Source organism: Zalophus californianus, chromosome 3 (assembly GCF_009762305.2).
Source record: "Zalophus californianus isolate mZalCal1 chromosome 3, mZalCal1.pri.v2, whole genome shotgun sequence".
Classification (NCBI taxonomy): domain Eukaryota; kingdom Metazoa; phylum Chordata; class Mammalia; order Carnivora; family Otariidae; genus Zalophus; species Zalophus californianus.
Window position 1 is genome coordinate 183,726,648 of NC_045597.1, and position 22,566 is coordinate 183,749,213.

The 22,566-nt window shown below is 40.1% G+C and overlaps 1 protein-coding gene and 1 long non-coding RNA gene across 5 annotated transcripts in view; one reads left to right on the forward strand and one right to left on the reverse strand.

Annotated features, from left to right (window-relative positions):
* Positions 1 to 17,961, forward strand: part of COL4A3 (collagen type IV alpha 3 chain) — a 126,992-nt gene extending 109,031 nt beyond the window's left edge. The window contains exons 42-53 of one of the 4 annotated variants that reach the window (XR_003519184.2): positions 571 to 756; positions 1,404 to 1,534; positions 4,342 to 4,414; positions 6,746 to 6,817; positions 6,905 to 7,030; positions 7,873 to 7,971; positions 11,030 to 11,242; positions 11,877 to 12,054; positions 12,785 to 12,899; positions 14,096 to 14,268; positions 15,064 to 15,226; positions 16,496 to 17,961. Coding sequence is in view for 2 of the 4 variants with exons in the window: in XM_027590008.2 (XP_027445809.1) it covers positions 571 to 756; positions 1,404 to 1,534; positions 4,342 to 4,414; positions 6,746 to 6,817; positions 6,905 to 7,030; positions 7,873 to 7,971; positions 11,030 to 11,242; positions 11,877 to 12,054; positions 12,785 to 12,899; positions 14,096 to 14,268; positions 15,064 to 15,148 (1,451 nt within the window). In the remaining 2 variants the exon portion in view is untranslated. Of the gene's footprint in view, positions 1 to 570; positions 757 to 1,403; positions 1,535 to 4,341; positions 4,415 to 6,745; positions 6,818 to 6,904; positions 7,031 to 7,872; positions 7,972 to 8,384; positions 8,944 to 11,029; positions 11,243 to 11,876; positions 12,055 to 12,784; positions 12,900 to 14,095; positions 14,269 to 15,063 lie in introns of those variants that run through there. The other 3 variants (XR_003519185.2, XM_027590008.2, XM_027590009.2) reach the window with 3 other exon arrangements.
* Positions 9,025 to 22,533, reverse strand: LOC113919968. The gene is made up of 3 exons (XR_003519186.1): positions 22,419 to 22,533; positions 11,845 to 11,925; positions 9,025 to 9,073 (listed from the first exon to the last, which is right to left on the reverse strand). It is a non-coding gene; the product is annotated as an uncharacterized LOC113919968 (long non-coding RNA).
* Between the last annotated feature and the right edge of the window lie 33 nt (positions 22,534 to 22,566).

Genomic DNA, 22,566 nt, shown 5'->3' on the forward strand with positions numbered 1-22,566 from the left:
ACCTCCAGCCACATTTGTCCCTTCCAGACTAGTGTTTTGTGTTCTGGGGGGAGAAGCAACCAGAGGACAGAATAGGGATCCCAACTTTGTTGCTCCTTTGGGTGTAGCTGGGTGATTCTTCAAATGCGCACATCCGTATCAGGAAGTTTGGCTCTGATGCTCTCTTGAAGGGTCGGTGATTAAATAATGGCATTATAATTAAAATTCATCAGGTAATAATTGCAGCATATAGTTACAGAACACTTTGGAGCTTACACTACACTTTTCCATCTGTATATTATCTCACTTGATCTTTAAAGACTGAGCTACATCAGGTATTAACCATCAATTTTTAAAATAAGAAAACTGACACAACAGTGAGGTGACTTTGCCAAAATCAAAGAACTGAACTAAGGCAGAAATAAGCCTCGACTCACTTCCTGGTAGACCTATAGTTCTTTTACCAGCCTCTATTAAAAAATATTTTGTGAATCTTTAAGCACAGTGTCTCTGCATTACCAGAGTTACCCCTAAACTGTAACTCCAAGTATAAGGGCATTACGGAAACTCACCAAACCATTTTCTTTGCAGGAGCCAAAGGAGACAGGGGCGCCCCGGGCTTACCTGGCCTCCCGGGCAGGAAAGGGGCAGTGGGAGATGCGGGGCCACAGGGACCCCCTGGCGTGACAGGACTCCCAGGGCCACCAGGTTTTCCTGGCGCAATCATCCCTGGCCAGAAAGGAAATCGAGGCCCACCAGGCTTCAGAGGAAACCCAGGTAGAGCGTCTACTTTTACCTAAGCTAAAAGAATGAAATGAGCGATTGACAACAGAAGCTTTCAACCTTCCGCTGGTGCTACCTCATTGCTTCCTTTTCCCTCTGCTCTTCACCTTCTCCCACCCACTCACTCTCGTTCTCGCATAGAGAGCAGCAAACTGCTGGTGGTGGTGATGGTCTTGTTGTTAAGTTTTTATTTTAATTCCAGTTAGTTACATACAATGCAATATTAGTTTCAGGTGTACAACATTGATTTAACACTTTCATACACTACCCGGTGCTCATCAAAACTGTTGGTGTTGTTGAGGCTTTGGGAAAATTAGTAAATACCAAAGTAACAAGCCTAAAAGAGAGAGATGTAGCCCATCACCAAGATTTGTGGAGTTGCTACTATGTGTTGAGGACTGTGCTGGGCATAGATCCTGCTCTAACAGACCTTCGGGAGGGAGAAACAGTTCCTGCCATGAGCCAGGTGCTTCCCTGCCATTATCTCATCCAGTCTTGACCACAAGTCCATCACACTCCTCAACACAAAGAACGTGCAGGGTAACAAGAGGTGCAGAGTTTGCCTGTCAGCCAAAAACATCACCCACAGAACCGGCCACGCTCCGGGACTGGCAATACTGACAGGCCCTTTGTAAATTCAGGTGAGCCTGGTCCTCCGGGACCTCCAGGGAGCCACGTAAGAGGCATCAAAGGAGACAAGGGACTCATGGGCGAGCCTGGCCCCAGGGGTCTGCCCGGAACTGTAGGAGCCGAGGGGCCACCGGGTCCGCCGGTAAGTGTGGGAAATTATTTTGACTTCTTATATTCTTCTAAATCAATTGCCAGGAGCAGATGTACCCAGAGGCAAAAAAAAAAAAAAGATTACCATTTGTGTTGCTTCTGTGCACCCAAGGAAGAGTCTGGAAGGTTCAAAGAATCTTTTTTTTTTTTTTTAAGATTTTATTTATTTGACAGAGAGAGACACAGCGAGAAAGGGAACACAGCAGGGGGAGTGGGAGAGGGAGAAGCAGGCTTCCCGCTGAGCAGGGAGCCTGATGCGGGGCTCGATCCCAGGACCCTGGGATCACAACCCAAGCCGAGGGCAGACGCCTAAACAACTGAGCCACCCAGGTGCCCCAGGGGACCCTTTTCTATGTCATTCCTGACTTTTTCTTGTTTAGACACTGAACAATTCCAGTAATGGAATCTTTAAAAAATACCTAAGAGTTTGGGATCACTCTAGAGGACAACATAATTTTTCTCTATTAATAATGCTTTCAAAGTTATCTGAACTATCCCCTGAATGTCTGTATACTTTTTCCTGTTGACGTACCTTCCAGTGTTTGTAAATAGCTGCCACTTCCTTCCAGTATTTTTCTCCCCTAATAAATACCTGTGTTTTTCAAATTCAGTTTAACCCTTCATCAACCCTGCCTCTATTCTGAATATATCCTAGTTGGTCAATATCTCCCTTAAAAACACAGCCCCTGAAACAAGTACCCACGGGGAGTAAGAACTCAGTTCCCCCATGGAGTGGTTAAAGGAGGGAAGAGTCTCACCGCCTTAAACATCATCATTTTATAATCCAACCTAAAATTCCACTTGGGGGCCTCTGGGTGGCTCAGTTGGTTAAGCGACTGCCTTCGGCTCAGGTCATGATCCTGGAGTCCCGGGATCGAGTCCCGCATCGGGCTCCCTGCTCAGCAGGGAGTCTGCTTCTCCCTCTGACCCTCTCCCCTCTCATGTGCTCTCTCTCTCTCACTCTCACTCTCTCAAAATAAATAAATAAATCTTTAAAAATAAATAAATAAAATTCCACTTGGGCTGTTCAGCTCCCATGTCACCACATTGTCGCTACACAGTGAGCTTCTGGTCAACCAGAGCCTGTCGTGTGTGTGTGTGTGTGTGTGTGTGTGTGTGTGTGTGTGTGTGCGTGCGTGTCTGTCTGTCTGTCTGTCTGCCTTTTCCTCATAAATGGTTTCTAAGTTTTCTCCATTACTTTTAGTTCTTGTCTGTTTATTTGTGACTGGGGTGCAGAAATTTCACATTTATTTTTTATAGTTGTCATTGTGTTCAGTTAGGCTTATGCTCCCAGCCTATGAAATTCTCCGAATTTTTCACTGGACACCCCTGTTTACATCAAATTCTGGGAGACTGATGAGGAAGTCAGAGTTATCTCGTAGATGCTCTGTGTTTTCATCAGTGATGCACAATGAGGTACTCTAACATGGTGGCGTGTCAGGAATCATGTTATGTTCTCTTGAGTTCTCTTGGTATTTGGTTTCCAGAATCTACCTTTTTAAGACTTTTTTTAAGTGAAATGTTTGCCCAGTCTTCGGTATCTCTTATGTTCTCCATGATTCTTTGAAAGTGGCAAACACTGATCCTATAAACACAGGGAAAGTCCTTCCAAGGACACTGGGCCGTGAAAGGATTGTTTGGAAATGTGATCTCTCTTAAGTCCACTGGGCTTCGACATTTGCACTTGAAAGGTAATTCTTCCTGAAGGATGTCTAAACTGGCTCTGTGCCATGAACAACCCTCTCCTTACGTGGAGCTGCTCCCTCCTTACCCAAGGGCTGGGGCTGGCACCAGGCCCTCCTCCCTGGTAACATGTGCCTCCGGAGAATAGGCCAGACCTCGGGAGCCTGAGAGTCCTTGACCAGGTGGTTCTGTTTTCTCTCTCTTCTTTTTTCACCTCACAACACCTTATTCAAGCATTAGGACTATTCCTTCTTTTGTCTTCTTGCTCCAAAGACAGTTGGCTCAGAGGCCAGTTTTGCTATTCTTGGCATTTTGAATGACCTTCAGTTCATTGTTTTCAAGTAACAGTATCCTGTCTCAATTCATATGGACAGTGTAATAGTAGATTTAACTTACATTCTGACATGTAGCTCCTTTCTGAAGCTCTGCTCCCTTCCCCCTTCTCCTGTGGGCTTGCTTGAGTATTCCATGGCTACAAGGGCATTTAGTGTGGGCCTCATAAGGAGGGAGCATCTCCTCCTGGTCAGATCACTGTATCCTTGCCAAAAGCACATGTCAGAGCTCCCCTGACAATCCCTTCATCCCAATCCCTAGACACTTGATTGGTTCTACCACTCTGACCAGGAGTAATTTGTAACTCTGCCAGCTTAGAATTAGAACAATGGTGGGTGCCACAATTCAATATTGGCCCTGCTGTCTTTGCAAAAATTACAAAGAAAAATTATAATTTTCATTCTGGCGGTCCAGTGCTTGCTCTTCCTGAAAGATATCCAAATATTGGGCAGTTCCATTTAGGATATAGAATATTCAATTGTAACAAATACTCATATAACAGACATTAATATCCAGAAGTTGTGTTTCCTCTTGAGGGTAAGGACAGGTTTTGCTTCTGTTTTATTGACAATGCTAAGGAGAGGTCTAGGTGGTGGAGGAGCTATAGGGGGATTGGATGGATAGGAAGGTAAAAATGGTATCTGTCAATTCAGCTCATTCTGACCCAACATAATATTATATACTATTTGCTTTAAAAAAAAAAGAAAAGAAAAAAGAACTGCAGTGACTATTGTGATTTTTAAAATTTGTCTTTGGTTCTGCTCTCTTTTATCTGAAATACAGGGAGCACCAGGAAGCCCAGGTCTGCCAGGGCTCAGAGGTGATCCTGGATTCCATGGATTTCCAGGTGTGAAAGGTACTGTCTTTGTGCACTACTCTTTGGATGCAAAGACAATGATTTTGATTTATATTTTAGGGCATGGAAATGTTTACTGAACAACTCCAGTCACCACAGACAGCTGGGGTGCAAATAGGACCTCAGTTATGAGTGAAGAAAGAAGACCACCAGCCCCCAACCCAGGGGTCTTAAAAATTAAATCCATACCTTTAGAAACTATTAAAAAAATAAACAGTTTAAAGTGGTTACCTTTGAGAATACTGATGTATGTTGGATTGGGGATGGAGAACTACATCAATATCAATAGTATTGCTTTGAATTTGCTTATTTTAACTTGCGTATGTGTTATAATTTTAAAAAGCTGAAAATCTAAATGAATATTTACTCAACTGTGAATGGGGGAGGGTAAGTAAATTTTTATATGAAGATTTAAATATTTGTTTAGGCACATGTATTAATGTTTTAATCAGAAGAGAACTATAATTTGGGGGGGAAGTTTAAAATTTTCATGCACATAAATTTAAACTTCAGGTTTCAGAAAATATTTCTCAAGTCTTCCATAAGGATGCTATGACCTTAAATAAGGTTTTGAATACTGTATTTGTTGTCTTCGCTGATTAAATCCTCTGGCATTGTTTTTGTCAGCAGGGAATCTATTACTATAGACTATGCAGGTGCTAAATAGTGAATGTGGAGCCAAAGGGAACAAAGCCACATTTTCACAAAGGAAAACCTTTTCCAGGTCCGAGAGGACAAGGTAGAGTTCAAAGAGAGCCTTCTCAATGCTTTCAACTGCTGACTCTTCAAGGAGCAAGTTAAGAATAAATCAAAGCAATTGATTCTGAGAAGTCCCACTAGACATTGTGGGGAAGGGTGAACACTGGCAGGCAGCCTGAGAAACGTGTCCCACCTGTCACTCCCTACCTCTCAGAACAGAAATATCTAAGATTGGAAAAAATTATATAAAAGGCTTGGGGTGCCTGGGTGGCTCAGTCGGTTAAGTGTCTGACTTTGGCTCAGGTCATGATCTCAGGGCCCTGGATCCAGATGTGCCTCACATTTCTGCCCTCAGCCAGGAGTCTGCTTCTCCCTCTCCCTCTGCCCCTCCCTTTCTCCCTGCCCCTCCCCCTCCCCCTCCCCCTGTCCTCCTCTCCTCTCAAATAAATAAAGAAAATCTTTAAAAAAACATATAAAGGCTCCACTAGAGAAAAACATTCTGGTGAAATATTTAGAGGTATTTAGATGGGAGATTCATAAAATCAGTTCTTTTGAAATATGTTCCATGAAACACATACAGTTTTTCTTAGATTTCAGAATAACACCATCTATCACCTGGCACTACTGACAAGTTTGCACTTTATTTGTAAATTTTTAATCCCCAAAAGGAAAAATGGTTAGGCTTCTTCTGATATATATAGATATGGACATCTTCCTTAAGTTCTGATACCAAGTGGATAGAGTGTAATTTCCAGTTAACTTTTGGTACTGTAATTATTTTATTGTATTTCTTCTTCTTTTTTAAAAATATTTTATTTATTTGAAAGAGAGAGAGAGCACAAGCAGGGGGCGGGGAGAGGGGAGAGGGAGAGGGAGAAGCAGACTCCCAACTGAATGGGAAGCCTGATGATGCAGGGCTAGATCCCAGGACCCAGGACCCAGGATCACGACCTGAGCCAAAGTCAGGCACTTAACCTAATGAGTCACCCAGGGACCCCTTGTATTTCTTCTGTGAATACCATATTTAGTATTAAAGTCTTTCTAAGTGATCAGATGTAATAGCTACAATATCTCAAGAATTTTTAAAAATAGAGTATTTCTCCAAGTCAGTGATTCTTGGTAAACTTTTATTCATGTCAAAGACTGTTTGGGAGAGAAATCATACCATTTTGAAAGTTTACATGAAAGCAGATATTCTACATGTGCTCATGAGAGTTCCTAACATAACAGGCTCTTAGTAAATCTAGAGTAATAAGCCAAGAAAACAGATCACTATAACAATCAATATAAGCACTGAAAGAGGTTTTAATGTCACCTCATACTCTAAGTCAAATATTAAACTGAATTAGTTTCTGGACTTAAAAAAGTGAACTCTTGGGAATTCTTCTCCTTCTCTACTAAACTACAAGATCTTAATGCCAACTTCTAGAGTATATATTTTTTAATAGATATTAAACATGACTGATTGAGTCCAAATAAAATGCCAAAAGTTGTAGCCATTATCACAGTGCCCAGCACCTCTAGTCCTAACTTCCAGTGTCTATCCTTCTGGCTGATCATAAACCTGAAGAGCTAGGGAACCCATCGTTCTAAATGGAATCAAATTATCTTTTTTTTTTCTTTTTTTTTAAGGGGAGAAGGGTAATCCGGGATTTCTAGGACCAGCTGGACCTCCAGGGCAAATTGGGCCAAAAGGACCACCTGGTAAATATTATTTCCTTAGTGTTGCTCTTCATGAAGAAGAGGTAACTCATCAGTGAAATCATCATTCTCTTATGTTCATATCAATAGGTGTACGTGGAGACCCTGGCACCATTAAGATCATCTCCCTTCCAGGAAGCCCAGGGCCACCTGGTCGTGCTGGAGGACCAGGAATGCAAGGAGAACCTGGGCCACCGGGGCCACCAGGAATCCTAGGTGTGGCACTGGCAGCATTGACGTGGATTACTAGGAAGGGGTCAAACTAAAATACCTGCAAAGTGCTTTGGAAGCAAGCGATACAACTTCACAGAAAATGTTACACGTTACAGTGTTTTTTTTACAATCAGTTTTAGGATTGAACTTATTGTACTCTTGAGCAGCAGATAAAAGATCTTTTGAATCTACTGAAAACTGTTGTGTATAGTATAAGCTTGAGCAAATATACTTTAGGGCACTTACAGGTGTTTTTTATTAAGCTCAAGTATTATGTCTGTCTTCTCTGACACGCCCAGTCTTAGAGCTCTATTTCGAAATGATTGCCTGATAAACCTGAGTTCTGCGTACGTACACTTTTCTCACACTTTGTACAGCACTTGGAAGAGCAGTAAATGTAAATGTATGCTTAATCTTGTGAAATCTTTTCCAAGTATTGGTTTATGGAAACTGAACGAACCCCTCTATTTGGGGTTAGCACACTGTAATAGCCTTCTGAGCGGAATGGTTATGTTTAAGTTTGCCTGAATTACCTGGGATATAAAAGAGATATTACTTTGATCAGTACAAGGGCATAGCAAATTCTGGAACGGCATCAATCAAAATGGTGGCACAATTTTAAACTGCTGTTATTTCATATGTTCCTAGTTTGTTTTTGAGGGTATAACTAGCTCGATGACCAATTGTCCCAGTTTGTCCACAGCTCAGTCTGTAGGACTTTCATTGCTGAAACTGGGGAAGCCCCAGGGAAACTGGGATGGTTGGCTACCCTATGTTTTATCCTGTATGAACGTAAAACCCTACGTTTTATCCTGTATTCAACACAGTGTTGGTTTTTTGCCTAGGACCCTGTGGGCCAAGAGGTAAACCAGGCAAGGATGGAAGACCAGGAACTCCTGGGCCAATTGGAGAAAAAGGAAACAAAGGTTGTAAAGGAGAGCAAGGTAAATATACAGCTGGTCCATTCTCTTCACTGAATGAATGCTGTTTCAACATACAGAGAAGTCTTGTTTGAATACATGACTCTAAGAGTCATCTAGGTCTTTCAGTTTGTGTTGTTCACATTGAAAGCCAGGAGCAAAATGTTCATTTGGAAGAAGATGCAAAACGAAGAGTCACTGGAGTACACCATTCTTCCTATCTCTTATCTGGGCACATGTACCCCAAATTTTTAGCCTGGGGACAAGTAGACCTAATAAAGCATGAATTCTATTTCTGGAAAGGCCAGTACTGTTTTTAATTATTTATAGGAGTACTTACTTAATAATATCTACTTATAGGAGTGGCACATAAGTACATAGTTCGAAAAAATATTATCTTGATGTGACTAGAAGAGCAACTTTGTATCTTTATCTAGGAAAGCCATCTTTCAACTATGCCATGCCATTTGTGAATACTGAATGACCGAACAGCTCATGTGTTACCCTGAAAAAGGCCCTCTTAAATATTTTAGTCTGGGTGGAGGTAAGGGTGCTGAACTTCGGGGGCAGATATGTAGGGCCTGCTGGGAACAGGACACCTAAAATGACAAATATGCCTAGAAGGCTATGGTCGAAGGCCATTTTTGCTGGCTGGACACAGGGTCTCCAGAACCAGAGGAAGCACACAGCTCTTCTTAAAATTGAAGGTGCCTATGCTGGAGATGAAACTAAATTCTGTTTATGCAAGAGATGCCCTTGCTTGCGTGTACAAAGCAAAGAACAACACAGTGACCTGGTGGCAAACTGAACAAAGCCAGAGTAACCTGGGGAAAAGTAACTCATGCTCCTGCTTGTGCCAAATTCTAAAGCAACCTTCCTGCTAAAGCCACTGGCCACAGAATCCATGTGATGCTGTACCCCCCAAGGATTTAACTTACTGAAAAGTAAATAAATAAAGGTGTTGGGGCGCCTGGGTGTCTCAGTCGTTAAGCGTCTGCCTTCGGCTCAGGTCGTGATCCCGGGGTCCCGGGATCGAGCCCCGCATCGGGCTCCCTGCTCGGCGGGGAGTCTGCTTCTCCCTCTCCCACTCCCCCTGCTTGTGTTCCCTCTCTCGCGGTGTCTCTCTCTGTCAAATAAATAAATAAAATCTTTAAAAATAAATAAATAAATAAATGCGTAGATTTGTTCTCCTGTAAAAAAAAAAAAATTTAGTCTGAACATAAGCTATATGTCAATTTGATACACCTGGATCAAAATCTACCTTCTGCAAAAGTTTCAAAAGCACTGTCTAGAAAATACCCACATATCCAAATCTTATTTTTTAGAAATGCTGATTTTGTTAAATAAAAAAAAATTCTAAATGCAATTTTCCAATTTATTGACATATGACCGGATCCACTATAATAAAACTGTAAAGACTAGAGACTTAAATCTGTAAAAATTCAAATAATTATGATTTTAATTGCATAATCACTCATGATTTAGTATTGTCACGAGTGCACTTTAGAGCATGCTTAATCATTCAACTTTCCTTAAAATGTGTTTTCCAAAGTGGTAAAATGTAAAACTTTTATTAATAATTCTACTAATTAATTCTATTAATTAAAAACTTTATTGACCAAGTTTCAGAATGGGGCCATAGCAAGAGTGAGGGTCCTACAATACAAATTGTGTTGAGACTCATTAGCAAGTAGATAGAATTAGTCCTGATGCCATAAACGCCTCACAAGAATGATTAAAGGATCTAAGAGTTAAATGGCACAGGTATAAACAGAGTCCTGGCCTCTCTCTCAGAAATGCAGAAGATCCTTGATCATGCATATTTGCATGGTAGCTCACCTCCAGTTCCTGTCCTGCTCATCTAATCACAATTCCTGTGCAGAGATCTGGAGGTATCTTTTGCTTGTGGCCAGTTACAGCCCCCTGGGAATGAGGGTAGATGTGGGGAAGAGTGAAGAAGGTGTATCTTCTGTATCTGATCTTAAAAACATACAATTTTGGATGACTCAAGTAAGACACGAGACTTAGATGAATTTAGGTATGACCTAATTTTTAATTTCAAAGAATAAGCCAAGACCGCTGGAAAAGATAGGAATGATGGGTAGACTGAAAAATATAGAATCTTGGGGCTTTAACAAATCCTGGGGCAAGGCATTGACTTCTGAGGCAAGACTACACTGGGGCACTGCCTGACTCCAGGGCCTGGCTGTTTGTGGGAAACAATAATACCTCCCTTGACTCGTGGGCCCAAAATCCAACAGTCTTTACCCTCCTGCATTTCTTTAGGAACCAAGGTGGGGGTTGGGTGGAGCTTGGGGTGTACTGTCAGTGGAAATGGATTAGGGACCAAAAGAGGATGGAAGCCAGTGCCGGTATCATAAATAATAGCTCTTTGATGAAAAAAAGGAGAGGAAAGAACAGGAGGATGGAGAGAAAGGAGAGCTCTCTGGTCCTTATTTAGAAAGTGACAAACATGTATTTGCCTACTCTAGTGCAGAGGAAAAAAAGGTATAAAAACCACTTACTTTGCCCTAGACTCATATAGATAAAAGAAACAAACTTGTAACAGTAAAAAAAAAAAGTATTTTCTGTTCCTATTTGCCTTACTAATTGAGTAAAACTTTCTCGAAGTTTACATCTTTAAAAAGAACTTTCAGTGTTTTCCACGAGTGTTTACTGACTTTATCAAAAGCACATGTAATTTTTTATTATCCACTTGAATAGACAAATAGGTATTTGACTTATTCACCCACGTTGTAGGATGCATTCACTCGTACATAAAAAATGTACATAAGACCTACTAGATGCAGGCCACTGTGCTAGGTACCACAGAATGAAAAGAGAAAGAAGACCTGATCTCAAAAAATTCATTATACAATATACACAGATATTTATAAGAAGAGGCATTGTGCGATAAACTAGTCAACATTTAATATCGTTTGGCCATTTTGTAAGCCACTCTTCTTTAGGACCCCTTAAAAGTGGGGCTCAACAGATATACATAAACATTGAAATTAGTACTTTGGGAAAATGCGTTTGAGGTTTTGTTTGTATCACAACATGTATAATGTGTTTTTTAAAGGACCACCTGGATCAGATGGACTGCCAGGCTTGAAGGGGAAACCTGGACACATTGGACCACCTGCAACTGTGACAATGATGAGAGGCTTTATCTTCACCAGGCATAGTCAGACCACAGCGATTCCCTCCTGTCCAGAAGGGACAGAGCCGCTCTATAGTGGGTTTTCTCTTCTCTTTGTACAAGGAAATGAACAAGCCCATGGACAAGACCTGGGTAATGTCCCAGTCCTGCTTTTCAGTCATTTTGTTCCACATACTGATTGTCAACTTTTATAGCATGGGGGTACTTCTCTCTGAAGTGTGAACAAGCCTGAGTACCTTACAGCACTTTTTAAAGAGAGTAAATCAAACAACATTGGCCTAATGTCTAATTTTCATTCTGGAACGTACAGCTCTGGAAGGAGCCTAGCTCATGAACGTCAGTCTAGCTCACCCTCTTCAATGCAAACAATTTTCAGTCACTTAAATCACCTGTTTGCTTTTTAATCTTAAAAGCAGCATCTTTTCTGAAGCTTAGTTATTAGGTATTATATACATATGAAGAACTGGGAATACTTTGAAACAAAGACATTTTCCCAACTGACCTTGACCAGTCCTCAAGTGCTAGACTGATTAGAAAAGATCACCCAGAGTATTAAGCGGGTGAGAGGGGAAGGAGAATTTGTTTGCTTTTATTGGATCTTTGATTTCTATCATCATAAAAACTTTCTAATAACACAGTCTGCAAATAACTCTTTTGGGTTGTCTTATTCTTGCCATAGGATGTTTTAATTAGCCTCTTACCTAGTAATGATGCTCAAAATAATTTTAACTTACTGAAAGTGATATGCAGCCTGATGTTTCATTAGGAACTCTTGGCAGCTGTCTGCAGCGGTTTACCACAATGCCATTCTTGTTCTGTAACATCAATGATGTATGTAATTTTGCATCTCGAAATGATTATTCATACTGGCTGTCAACTCCAGCTCTGATGCCGACCGACATGGCTCCAATTACTGGCAGGGCCTTAGAGCCTTATATTAGCAGGTAAAGATCTAATCCCTTAGTTTTGTGATGGGACTAGGTGAATCATTTCATTTGTAATGGAACGTAAGACAGCACATCACGGTGCAGAAAGTGGTGATGCTGCCATATTCTTTTTTTTTTTTTTTTAAGATTTTATTTATTTATTTATTTTTAATTTTATTGTTATGTTAATCACCATATATTACATCATTAGTTCTTGATGTAGTGTTCCATGATTCATTGTTTGTGCATAACACCCAGTGCTCCATGCAGAACGTGCCCTCTTTAATACCCATCACCAGGCTAACCCATCCCCCCACCCTCCTCCCCTCCAGAACCCTCAGTTTGTTTTTCAGAGTCCATCGTCTCTCATGGTTCGTCTCCCCCTCTGACTTACTCCCCTTCATTCTTCCCCTCTTGCTATCTTGTTCTTTTTCTTTTTTCTTAACATATGTTGCATTATTTGTTTCAGAAGTACAGATCTGTGATTCAACAGTCTTGCACAATTCACAGCGCTCAAGATTTTATTTATTTTAGAGAGAAAGAGAGAGAGAGTGTGTGTGTGAGTGCGGGGAGGGGCAGAGGGAGAGAGAAAAGTTGCAAGCTGACTCCATGCTGAGCTCGGACCCTGATGCGAGGCTCGATCTCCCAACCCTGAGATCATGAACTGAGCCAAAACCAAGAGTCAGACACTTAACCAACTGAGCCACCCAGGTGCCCCAGCTGCCGTATTCTGTATTTCACGTTACAGATGCACTGTCTGTGAAGGTCCTACGAATGCCATAGCCATTCACAGCCAAACCACTGACATTCCCTCATGTCCCAATGGCTGGATTTCTCTCTGGAAAGGATTTTCATTTATCATGGTAAGGAGGAAAGGAACAGCAAGTTCACAGTAAAGATTACCCTTAGAACCTTACATTGGACTGGGTGAAATGTGGCCCCCAAGAATGATGCTGCCTGACATTAATGTGCACAATATTCCATGAACATTTGCTTTAAAATCTAGAAATATACTTTTTTTAAGTAAGTTGGTTTTTTGTAAATAATGGAGCATTAAAAAAAAATGACTCTACCCACAAATTCTAAATAAGACATTTAGGTGATAAGTAATGCCATACTAGTAATAGAATGCCTTTTTTTTTTTTAATGCGGCAGCTGCTTTATATAGATGTTCCATAACTCTTATGGAAGCCCTGGAGGTAGTTCCTGTCTTCTACAGTTTCATAAATAAAAATGAAGACCCCAGGGTCTCACAACTAGGAAGTGGGAAAGCTAGGGTTTGAACCTGAGTCTGTCTGCTCCAAAATCTTTTTGCCTTACACTATGCCCCTTTGACATTCATATGAAGATGGGGGCTAAGAGAAAAAGTCTTTTAAAGAAAGATGCCCCAGATGTTAAGTGCTAAATGAAGAAATCTATGGACTGACCATCAGTGATTCTGATAGCCACACATAGGTGGTTGGTGGTTATTCATATTTTGTATAGCATCACTTATGACACATTATTCCCCCTTCTTTACTCACAGACATCCATTCATTCAACCATTAATTCAACAAGTATTTATTGAACACCTACCATGTGCCATGACTGTTCTAAGCACTAAGAAGCACACCAACAATAAACCAAAGTTCCTGCTGGTCATGGAACTTATATCTTAGTGGTGAAGGTAGACAACAAGCAAGAAGACAAAATAACCGTAATGGTAATGAATTCAGATGATGATCGGTACTCTGAAGGAAATAGGAGACTGTGAAAGGGACGAGGTCAAGGAAAGCCTCCTGGAGGTTATATTTAAGCAGACCCCTGAACTATGAGAACGAGCTAGCTGACTGAGGAAAAGGAGCATTTCAGGCAGAAGAAATAGCTTTTCCTCTCTTTTTGATGACTAATCCTCAACTTGGAAGATACCTGGAGTATTAGCAGATCTGGGTAAAGAAGCATAAGAAGTTTATTTCATACTATTTTTTTTTCTTACTATTACCAAAAAAAAAAAAAGTAGAGCACTGAAAATTTGAACACCATGCACAGAATTCTTATCCAGATATTTTTATCCTGATAGTTCACAAGTGCGGGTTCTGAGGGCGCTGGGCAAGCACTGGCCTCCCCTGGCTCTTGCTTGGAAGAATTCCGAGCCAGTCCATTTATAGAATGTCATGGAAGAGGAGCGTGCAACTACTATTCAAATTCCTACAGTTTCTGGTTGGCTTCATTAAACCCCCAAAGAATGTTCAGGTAACTATTCAAAGTCAAGTTTTAATCTGATGACTCAGTTGCAGAACTATTCAGAGGTTGCCATGTTAGATTTTCATTACCTGTGTGTTGATGAACTCACATTTAAAAGAGCTCCCTGTGCCAACAAAATCCTGTTTACAAGTGTTCTACAGTCAACAAGTAGCCATGGGTTTGTACTATTGCACCAATAAAAACCCAAAAATGTGATTTTTGTCACCCACCAAATATATTTAACATTTGTATATGAACTTATAGCAAGTTACTGAACAAAACCACAAAATGATCTGCTATTCTTAATTTACTGTACTGCAAGACTTGTGAGTAATACAGACTATTGAAAGGGTAAGGATGGTTTTTATTACAAAATGGAGAATCTGTAAGTTTGCATCACAGCCTATGTTTTCCTCACTGCTGCTGAAATACAACTAAATTATAAAATGTTGACATATATACCTTTCAGAAATATGCCTCCTATAATAAAGTTTAGATGAGCTACAGTATTTTTTAAGATTCTATTAATTTATTTCAGAGAGAGAGAGAGAACACAAGCAGGGGGAGGGGCAGAGGGAGAAGCAGACTCCCCACTAAGCAGGGAGCCTGATGTGGGTGGGGCTCGATCCCAGGACCCTGTGATCATGACCAGAGCCGAAGGCAGACGCTTAACCGACTGAGCCACCTAGGCGCCCCGTAGATGAGCGACAATATTTATTAATAAATCTCAAACCCAGCAAGTATTCCCTCTTTATCTATACACTGATGAGATTTTTTTGTTTGCGTTTTTTGCTTTTATTTCAGAAAACCTATTCCATCAACTGTGAAAGCTGGGGAGTTAGAAAAGATAATAAGTCGCTGTCGGGTGTGCATGAAGAGAAGACAATGAAGAAATCAAAAGAAAAACAGAACTGTTATTTTTCGTCCTAAATAACCAAGTAATGATGCAGAATATACACTTATTTAGGTATTTTTCTCTAACCAAACGATATGGTTCTGTGATGACTTAGTACAAAGTTTCTATTTGTTTCTCCACACAACAAAGCATTTCTTTTAAGTCAGTTCTGCCATTCTGGTATCTAAATCTGTGCTCTTGAAAAGTTTCCTATGGCAAGGCAGCAGACTTTTCAAAAAGATACCACTGACATCCTATGCCACTTGTATCCATTGCATGATCTCAATGGCAACTGTATAAAGTCTCACAATACAAGTTAAGAGCTATTTGGTCCACTGGATTCCCAAGATTTGCCCCTTCTATTCCAGTCTTTGAAACTAGGGGAGGCTAAATTGCTTTTAGACTGTGCCACCACCCCCTTTAGCCCCTGAGACTGGATGGAGATGGGGTCAGGTGGAGTGATGGTGCCTCGTTCACTGGACTGGACTTTCAGAGCTGTTCAGTAACCTGAGGCCTGAGGAAACCAGAACTGAACTAAGGTTCATGGTTATTCTAGGGCTCTTTCAAGTGTACCCAAGACTAAGGCCAAAAGAGGGTTTCCCTGAATGGTTTTGTTCATATTTTTTAAAAGATTTTTTGCTTGTCCATTGAATTCATTTCACTGCAGCGATGTAACTTGCTTGCATTCAAATTTTTACCCTTAATGAATTAATTTTAGTGGGATGATGTTACACACATACTCTGAAATGTATCTTCTTTTTTTTTTTTTTACCAGTTCACCCACCCAAAAAACAAGGATACTACTTATTAGATAGGTACTTTATCCCCATCCCTATAAATGTTGAGAAAACCTAAGACATTTGCTGGCTAATCAGGCTCAAAATATTTTTCCTTTGCTGTGATCCATTCATATTCCGTGTAACATGGGTATTTCCATATTTATTCCCTGACTACTTCTCTAATTCTTCTTTTGTAAAAAAATGTGTTTTATATTACATAGTCTCACCAACCATGTTGAAAGAGTCCTGTAAAAATCTTAATGCACAAATTGTATAGTTTTGCAGATACGGGTCTTAAGACTTGCTTTTCAGTGTGTTGATACATTCCCAAGGTTACTTAGTTCAACTGAACAAGATTTCATTTAGCACCAAGCCATGCCCCAGGCACAGTGCTAAATTACAGATAGGAAGGGGGGTGGGGAAAGAGACTAATGTTTCTGACTGATATCCCAGAAAAGGTAGCTAACTTATGTTGCTGTTAAGACTCCCACATATCTGAGCTGGCTTTTTCCCCCCTTTTCTTCCTTTGTCACTGTTTTTATATTCCATCATCATCATCCAGTAGGCCTCAATAAAGGTTTACAAAAAGATCTCTGCCCACGGAAAGCCCAGGACATCTAGCTCCTCTTAGGCATCACAGAAGTCAAGGTAGGAACAACGTTAAGAAAACAAAGATCTGCAAGACACTAAGAACCACTTGAACTTGATGGTAGCGCTATTTGATGGATCTCAGAGGCCAGGTATCCTGAGGCAAAGCTCTGAAGATGCTTCCTAATCCACCCAGGTGGTGCTGGTGGTGCTGTTTAAATTCAGGTTATTGCTTCAGTCTCAGTTGCTCTGTAAATGAAGATGAAGGTGGGACCCCAGTGGACAGCACAGACTATGACCTCAGTTCCCACCCTTCACTGTTCAGGTGACTGCTGTCAAGCCATTTTTACATTTAAACATTATAAAGGGCATTTTACTTAGCTTATTTACTTAGACTCACCTAATACTAAGGCTTTTTTGCTCTAAAAATATCCTCCTGTCCCAGTTGTACCATAATGGCATATAGGGGCTGATGGCCACAAACCCTCTATAGGACAAAAGTTCCCAAAGTGTGGTCCCTGGACCAGCTGCATTAGCAGCCTCTGGCAACTTGCTACAAATGCAAATTTTAGGGTTGACCTCAGACCTACCGATACAGAAACTCTAAGGGGTAAAGCCCAGAAATCTGCATTTTCATAAGCCCTCCAGGTGATTTCCGACACACTCAAAATTAAGAACAAAGTGCTGTAGGTAAACAGGCAAGAAACGACTCTACAGGCAGTTACGAGGTACAGCTGGCCATAATTGTTCCATTTGTGCCTCCCTTTAAAGTCCAAAATCACAAACGACCCTAAGATTGTCTAATTTTACTAATATGTAAAAGCCCTAGATTGGTACTAATGCCAAATTACTGGCCTCTGCTTATCCAAGCCTCCGTGTTCTCTTGCCCTCTCAGCAGTGTTTAACTTCTGAGGAAGCCAGGTGATGCTAAAGCCTTACATTCCAATGAAGCCATATTAACAGTTGCTCAGTAATACCTTTGAGACTGAGCCTTAAAACACGGCTCTCATGCATTACTTTCCAGATGCCTATGAGTAGCTTATAATGTTATGAAGACTTAACTTTGTAGATAAAATGTAAATAACTTGTTTCTTTTCAAATTGGGGCTTCAACTTTTGAATTTCACAGTGTACTAAAATAATGGATTTCTCAGCAGTCTCTCTTTTTGCAAGGTAAACATTATTAACTTATTTATAAAAGTATTACAATAATGCTGAATTTGAATTTTATTGCTAATTTAACTTACAAAGATTTTTCTATGCAGCAAATGTAACTTACTGCAACTAAACTTAATTTAATGTTTACTCTATAACCAAATGAAATATATTTAAAATATATTGAATATTTTATATTATATCCTGACATTACAATATTGTAATGTACTAATATTTCTGTAATTATAGCTAAAATTATTTTATTGTATTGTCTAAAAATAAAATTGAAAAGATTCTTTCTGGTCTTATTTTTTTCAAAGTGGAAATAATTTTTTTGAAATGTAAAAATAATAAATGTTCACTGTAAAAACAAGAGACAATACAAAAGTTATGAAGAATATAAAAATTGCCATGATCTAACCTGTCTCCCTCACCCAAAATAATTAAGGCATATGCCCTTCCAGAGTTTTTCCCTGCAAATATGTTTTTAAACAAAAATAGAATAAAAACATGCTGGTTGTAACCAGATTTTTTTTTAACTTAATACTCTATGGATATTTTTTCAATTCAATAGACAAGAACTAATCATTATTTACACCATAGTCCACTGCATGGATTTACAACATAAGTCAATGAATCCCCCAATTGATGGACACTTAATTTAGTTTTATTATGGAAATACTGTATACATTTCATTTAACATTTTCCAGTTATTTCCTCAGGATCAATCTCTAGAAGGAAAATTACAGAATCAAAGGACTCACACGATCTTAGGTCTTTGGTTAACATACAAAAATGTTCTCCAGGAAGGTTGTTAGCATTTCCAGTTATATCAACAATGTGAACACCCATCTCCTTATGCTTTTACCAATTCTGGATACAGCTGTTCTTTTTTTTTTTTTTAAAGATTTTATTTAGTTATTTGAGAGGGAGAGAATGAGAGATAGAGAGCACGAGAGGGAAGAGGGTCAGAGGGAGAAGCAGACTCTCTGCTGAGCAGGGAGCCTGATGCGGGACTCGATCTTGGGACTCCAGGATCATGACCTGAGCTGAAGGCAGTCACTTAACGAACTGAGCCACCCAGGCGCCTGATACAGCTGTTCTTTTACAATTTTGCCTATCCCATTTTAATTTACATTCTGCTCACTACCAGTGATGCTGCATATTTGTCACTTTTAATTAGTATTTGCTTTTTTATTTTTATTTGTATTTGCTTATTTTGTATTAGTGCCTGTTTTTGTTTTCCTTTGAAGGGCATAATCACATCTTTGCTCACCTTCTATTAGGATGTTTAAGAAATTTTTACAAATCTGTAAGAAAATGTATAGATTACAGAAATTATGGGTCATACATTTTGATAAATGTTTCCCATTTATAATATAAATATTCCTCATTCAAGGAAAAATATTCATAAAATTTTAAATGTAGAAAAATGGTAAAGAGGAATGCTTTTAATATACAAAATAAGAAATTTTGTAAGTAAGGAACTTTCAGGCTTGTTAAACGGCAATTAAGATTATCAAAGGAAGAAACTGAACAGTGATCTTGGGTAATAGTTCTAGGAAGACAAAGAAGATTGTTGCTCAAATATTTTAGAAATATTTTCATAATTGGGCCAAAAAATCTACACTGAAAACATTTTGAGCCAAAAAAGTGTGTTAATACCTTTAAATGAACTTATTTTTACTGCTGGCAAGTAGAGGAATGAACATTGTATTTGTGATAGTTCTCTCTCTCTCTCTTTCCTTTCAAGTCTGTTTGGAAGGAAAAATTGTGATCAGTCTCTGATGGACTCTTAGCAACCTACTGATGGGGGAGTTGCAGAGCCCTAACAGTGCCTAGTTCACCTCATCCTATTTCCAGCTCTGCCTACCGGAAACTGAGAAACAACCAAACACAGAGGGAAAAGTAACTGATTTTGAATAACCAGGCTAAATCTAAACATCCAGATAAAATATGACCCTCTCCAGGTGTTTGTAGACTCTATAGTTTTTCTAAAAATGCTGACATTGCTCAAAACCTTTTTATTTTTTTATTTTTTTTAAGATTTTATTTATTTATTCGACAGGGGCAAAGCGAGAGAGGAAACACAAGCAGAGGGAGTGGGAGAGGGAGAAGCAGGCTTCCCGCAGAGCGGGGAGCCCGATGCGGGGCTCGATCCCAGGACCCTGGGATCATGACCTGAGCCAAAGGCAGATGCTTAACAACTGAGCCACCCAGGCACCTGTGCTCAAAACCTTTTTAAACTATTACTTTGGAATTGGGTTTATCAGCCAAACCAGGAAAGAGGTCTCATCACTTATACCCAAGACCTACAGCATGCTCAAGATATTTGGCTCCACAGAAGACATCCAGATGAGTGAGACATAGACTTTGGTCTCAAACATAGAACTTAATCTGGTGGCAGAAAAGAAGGTCAATACATAGATTAATTATAATATTGGACAGAATAAGTGCTGTAAGAGATGACAAATAGTGATTCAAAAGCTGGAGGCCTCAGGAAATAATGATGGAAGAAGGAATTTTTAGGTGGTCCTTTAAGGGCAGTTAGGATTTCAAGAAGCAGAAGGAGGCCAGAAGCAGGATGGCATTCCAGGTGGCAGAAATATCATGGATAAGGGTAAGTAGTTAGGAAAGCACGAAGCAATCTCAGAGAATAATTAATGGTCAAGAATATATAGAGTAGGGCGCCTGGGTGGCTCAGTTGGTTAGGCGACTGCCTTCGGCTCAGGTCGTGATCCTGGAGTCCCCGGATCGAGTCCCGCATCGGGCTCCCTGCTCGGCAGGGAGTCTGCTTCTCCCACTGACCCTCTTCCCTCTCCTGCTCTCTCTCTCTCATTCTCTCTCTCTCAAATAAATAAATAAAATATTTTTAAAAAAAGAATATATAGAGTACAAGAACATACATGGGATAGGAATATATGGAATATATGTGTTCTCTGTATATGTAAACATCACATGTGCATACACACACAAACACAGCGGTAAATAAAGTGGCACTGTAGGAGTTAGGGCCATATTAGCTAGAGTTTCAAATACCAGGTTGAACTTGTATTTCATTGGCCGGTATAAAAGCAGTGAAGATTCTGACAAGAGTAGAATGATCACATAAACGGTAACCTAGAAGACCCAGTATTTTATATACTGCCCTTGCCAGGCTATTCATAATTTCAAGTGTTTTTAAAAATTACTGGATTGTTGTTATGGACTTTTGAATTGTAGAGAACTATAAATCATCAATTTCTTTTAAACCTGGGGCTTCAAATTTGGGATTTCACAATTTTTAAAACTGGGTTCTTTGTGGATTCAACCTCTGGTAACAATTAGAGGAGAAAAATGATTGGAGCTCAGGAGGCCAATTAAAAGGTTATCAGCCCAGATGATGGGTAGTGATTTAGCAGTGGGAACAGAACAGACAGAGAAAGTGGACAGTTGGCATTGAGGATGGGGGCTTGGGAGACAGTGAATGATGACTTCAGAATTTTGAAACTTGATGATTGGAAAATAATCTTGCCATTAACTGAAAGAAAAAATCAGGAGAAGGTATCTGGACTGGGAAGAAGGAGAAAATTGGAGTTTGAAACCCTGTTAGGATTAAAACTCTAAAGGGACACTTACGAAGAATTGGCTAGAACTATTGCAACAGGATGAGACTAAATGTATGTGTTAATTTATTTAGATTTATATGCCATGTTTTCCCCACAAAAGATTTGAGGCAGTTATGGGTGCAAAGATAGTCAATGATGGATTGAATCCTAAACAGGAATGTCCACATTAATGATGGAAGACCCAGCATGAAGCTGTATCACAAAAAACAAGGGGGCAGAGTTTCTAGGTAAGGGAGAGAAAAAGCCCCCCCCCCTTTTTTTCCCTTTGAGAATCTACTACCAATGTTTGGTGTTTTCATGTACCACACTGACTCCTTTAACAGAATCAAATGATTCAGTAAGATTAAGGGTGATCAGAATTAAGGGAGAAGACTGGATCTGGCAACTGGTTCACAGCCTTCATTTGTTCAAAACGTTTTTCTTGTGCGGAGGGGGCAGGAGTAAAACGCAAACTGCAAGTAATTAAGAAGTGGAAGGGTGTTGGAAGCAACAGGGCCCTCATTTCTACAAGTCTTGGTTATGGATGGCTTACCCAGCTTGGTCTTTCTATCTTCCCGCAAAAGGTTGGTTTGGAATGACACATCATTCCTAAAATCTATCTATTCTCACAGAAGGTGGTTTGCCACTATTAAGAAGGGACCCAAGAACATAATTCTCAAAGTGCTTCCCAAATTATTTTGAAGAATGGTAACGTCTCTGGAATATCTTTAGATTCTAGAGTAGTACCTACTCATGTGTATGTCCTTGTTCGACTGTTAAAATTCAGGCATACAAAATATCCCCCGATTTGGCTTCAGTCCGTCCCAATGTTGGGGAGCATAGCGCCGAGTTTCCCACGGAAAGTTATTAGGTGGTTAGATCCAGAGCCTCTCCCGAAGCTCAACAAGGCTGCTAACTACTTTAAACCTAACTTCTCCTTTTCCAGCATTCTCATACTGAGGGATTAGTGGAGCCAGTCAAGGCAGCGGTCACTGTTAAGGAAGACATCTAAACATTAGAGGGCTCGACCAGTAATCAAAATTGGAGTATCACCTGCAGAGTTGAAATATTCAGAGTTATTAAGCCTCACGCCACAGAGATTTTGATGCAAACAGTCCTGAAAAATAGTCATTTTAACTGGCTATCGAAGGTTTACCTTGTAAACACGTGGGTCTTACAGATCACAAACTCTAGTTAAGTTCAACCAGGAACCGGACTCACACCACAGACACATTGTTGCCTGCCGCTGGCGCACTTTGCCCTCAACAAACATGTCCCCGTATCGCCGTCGCACTGCCCCCGCT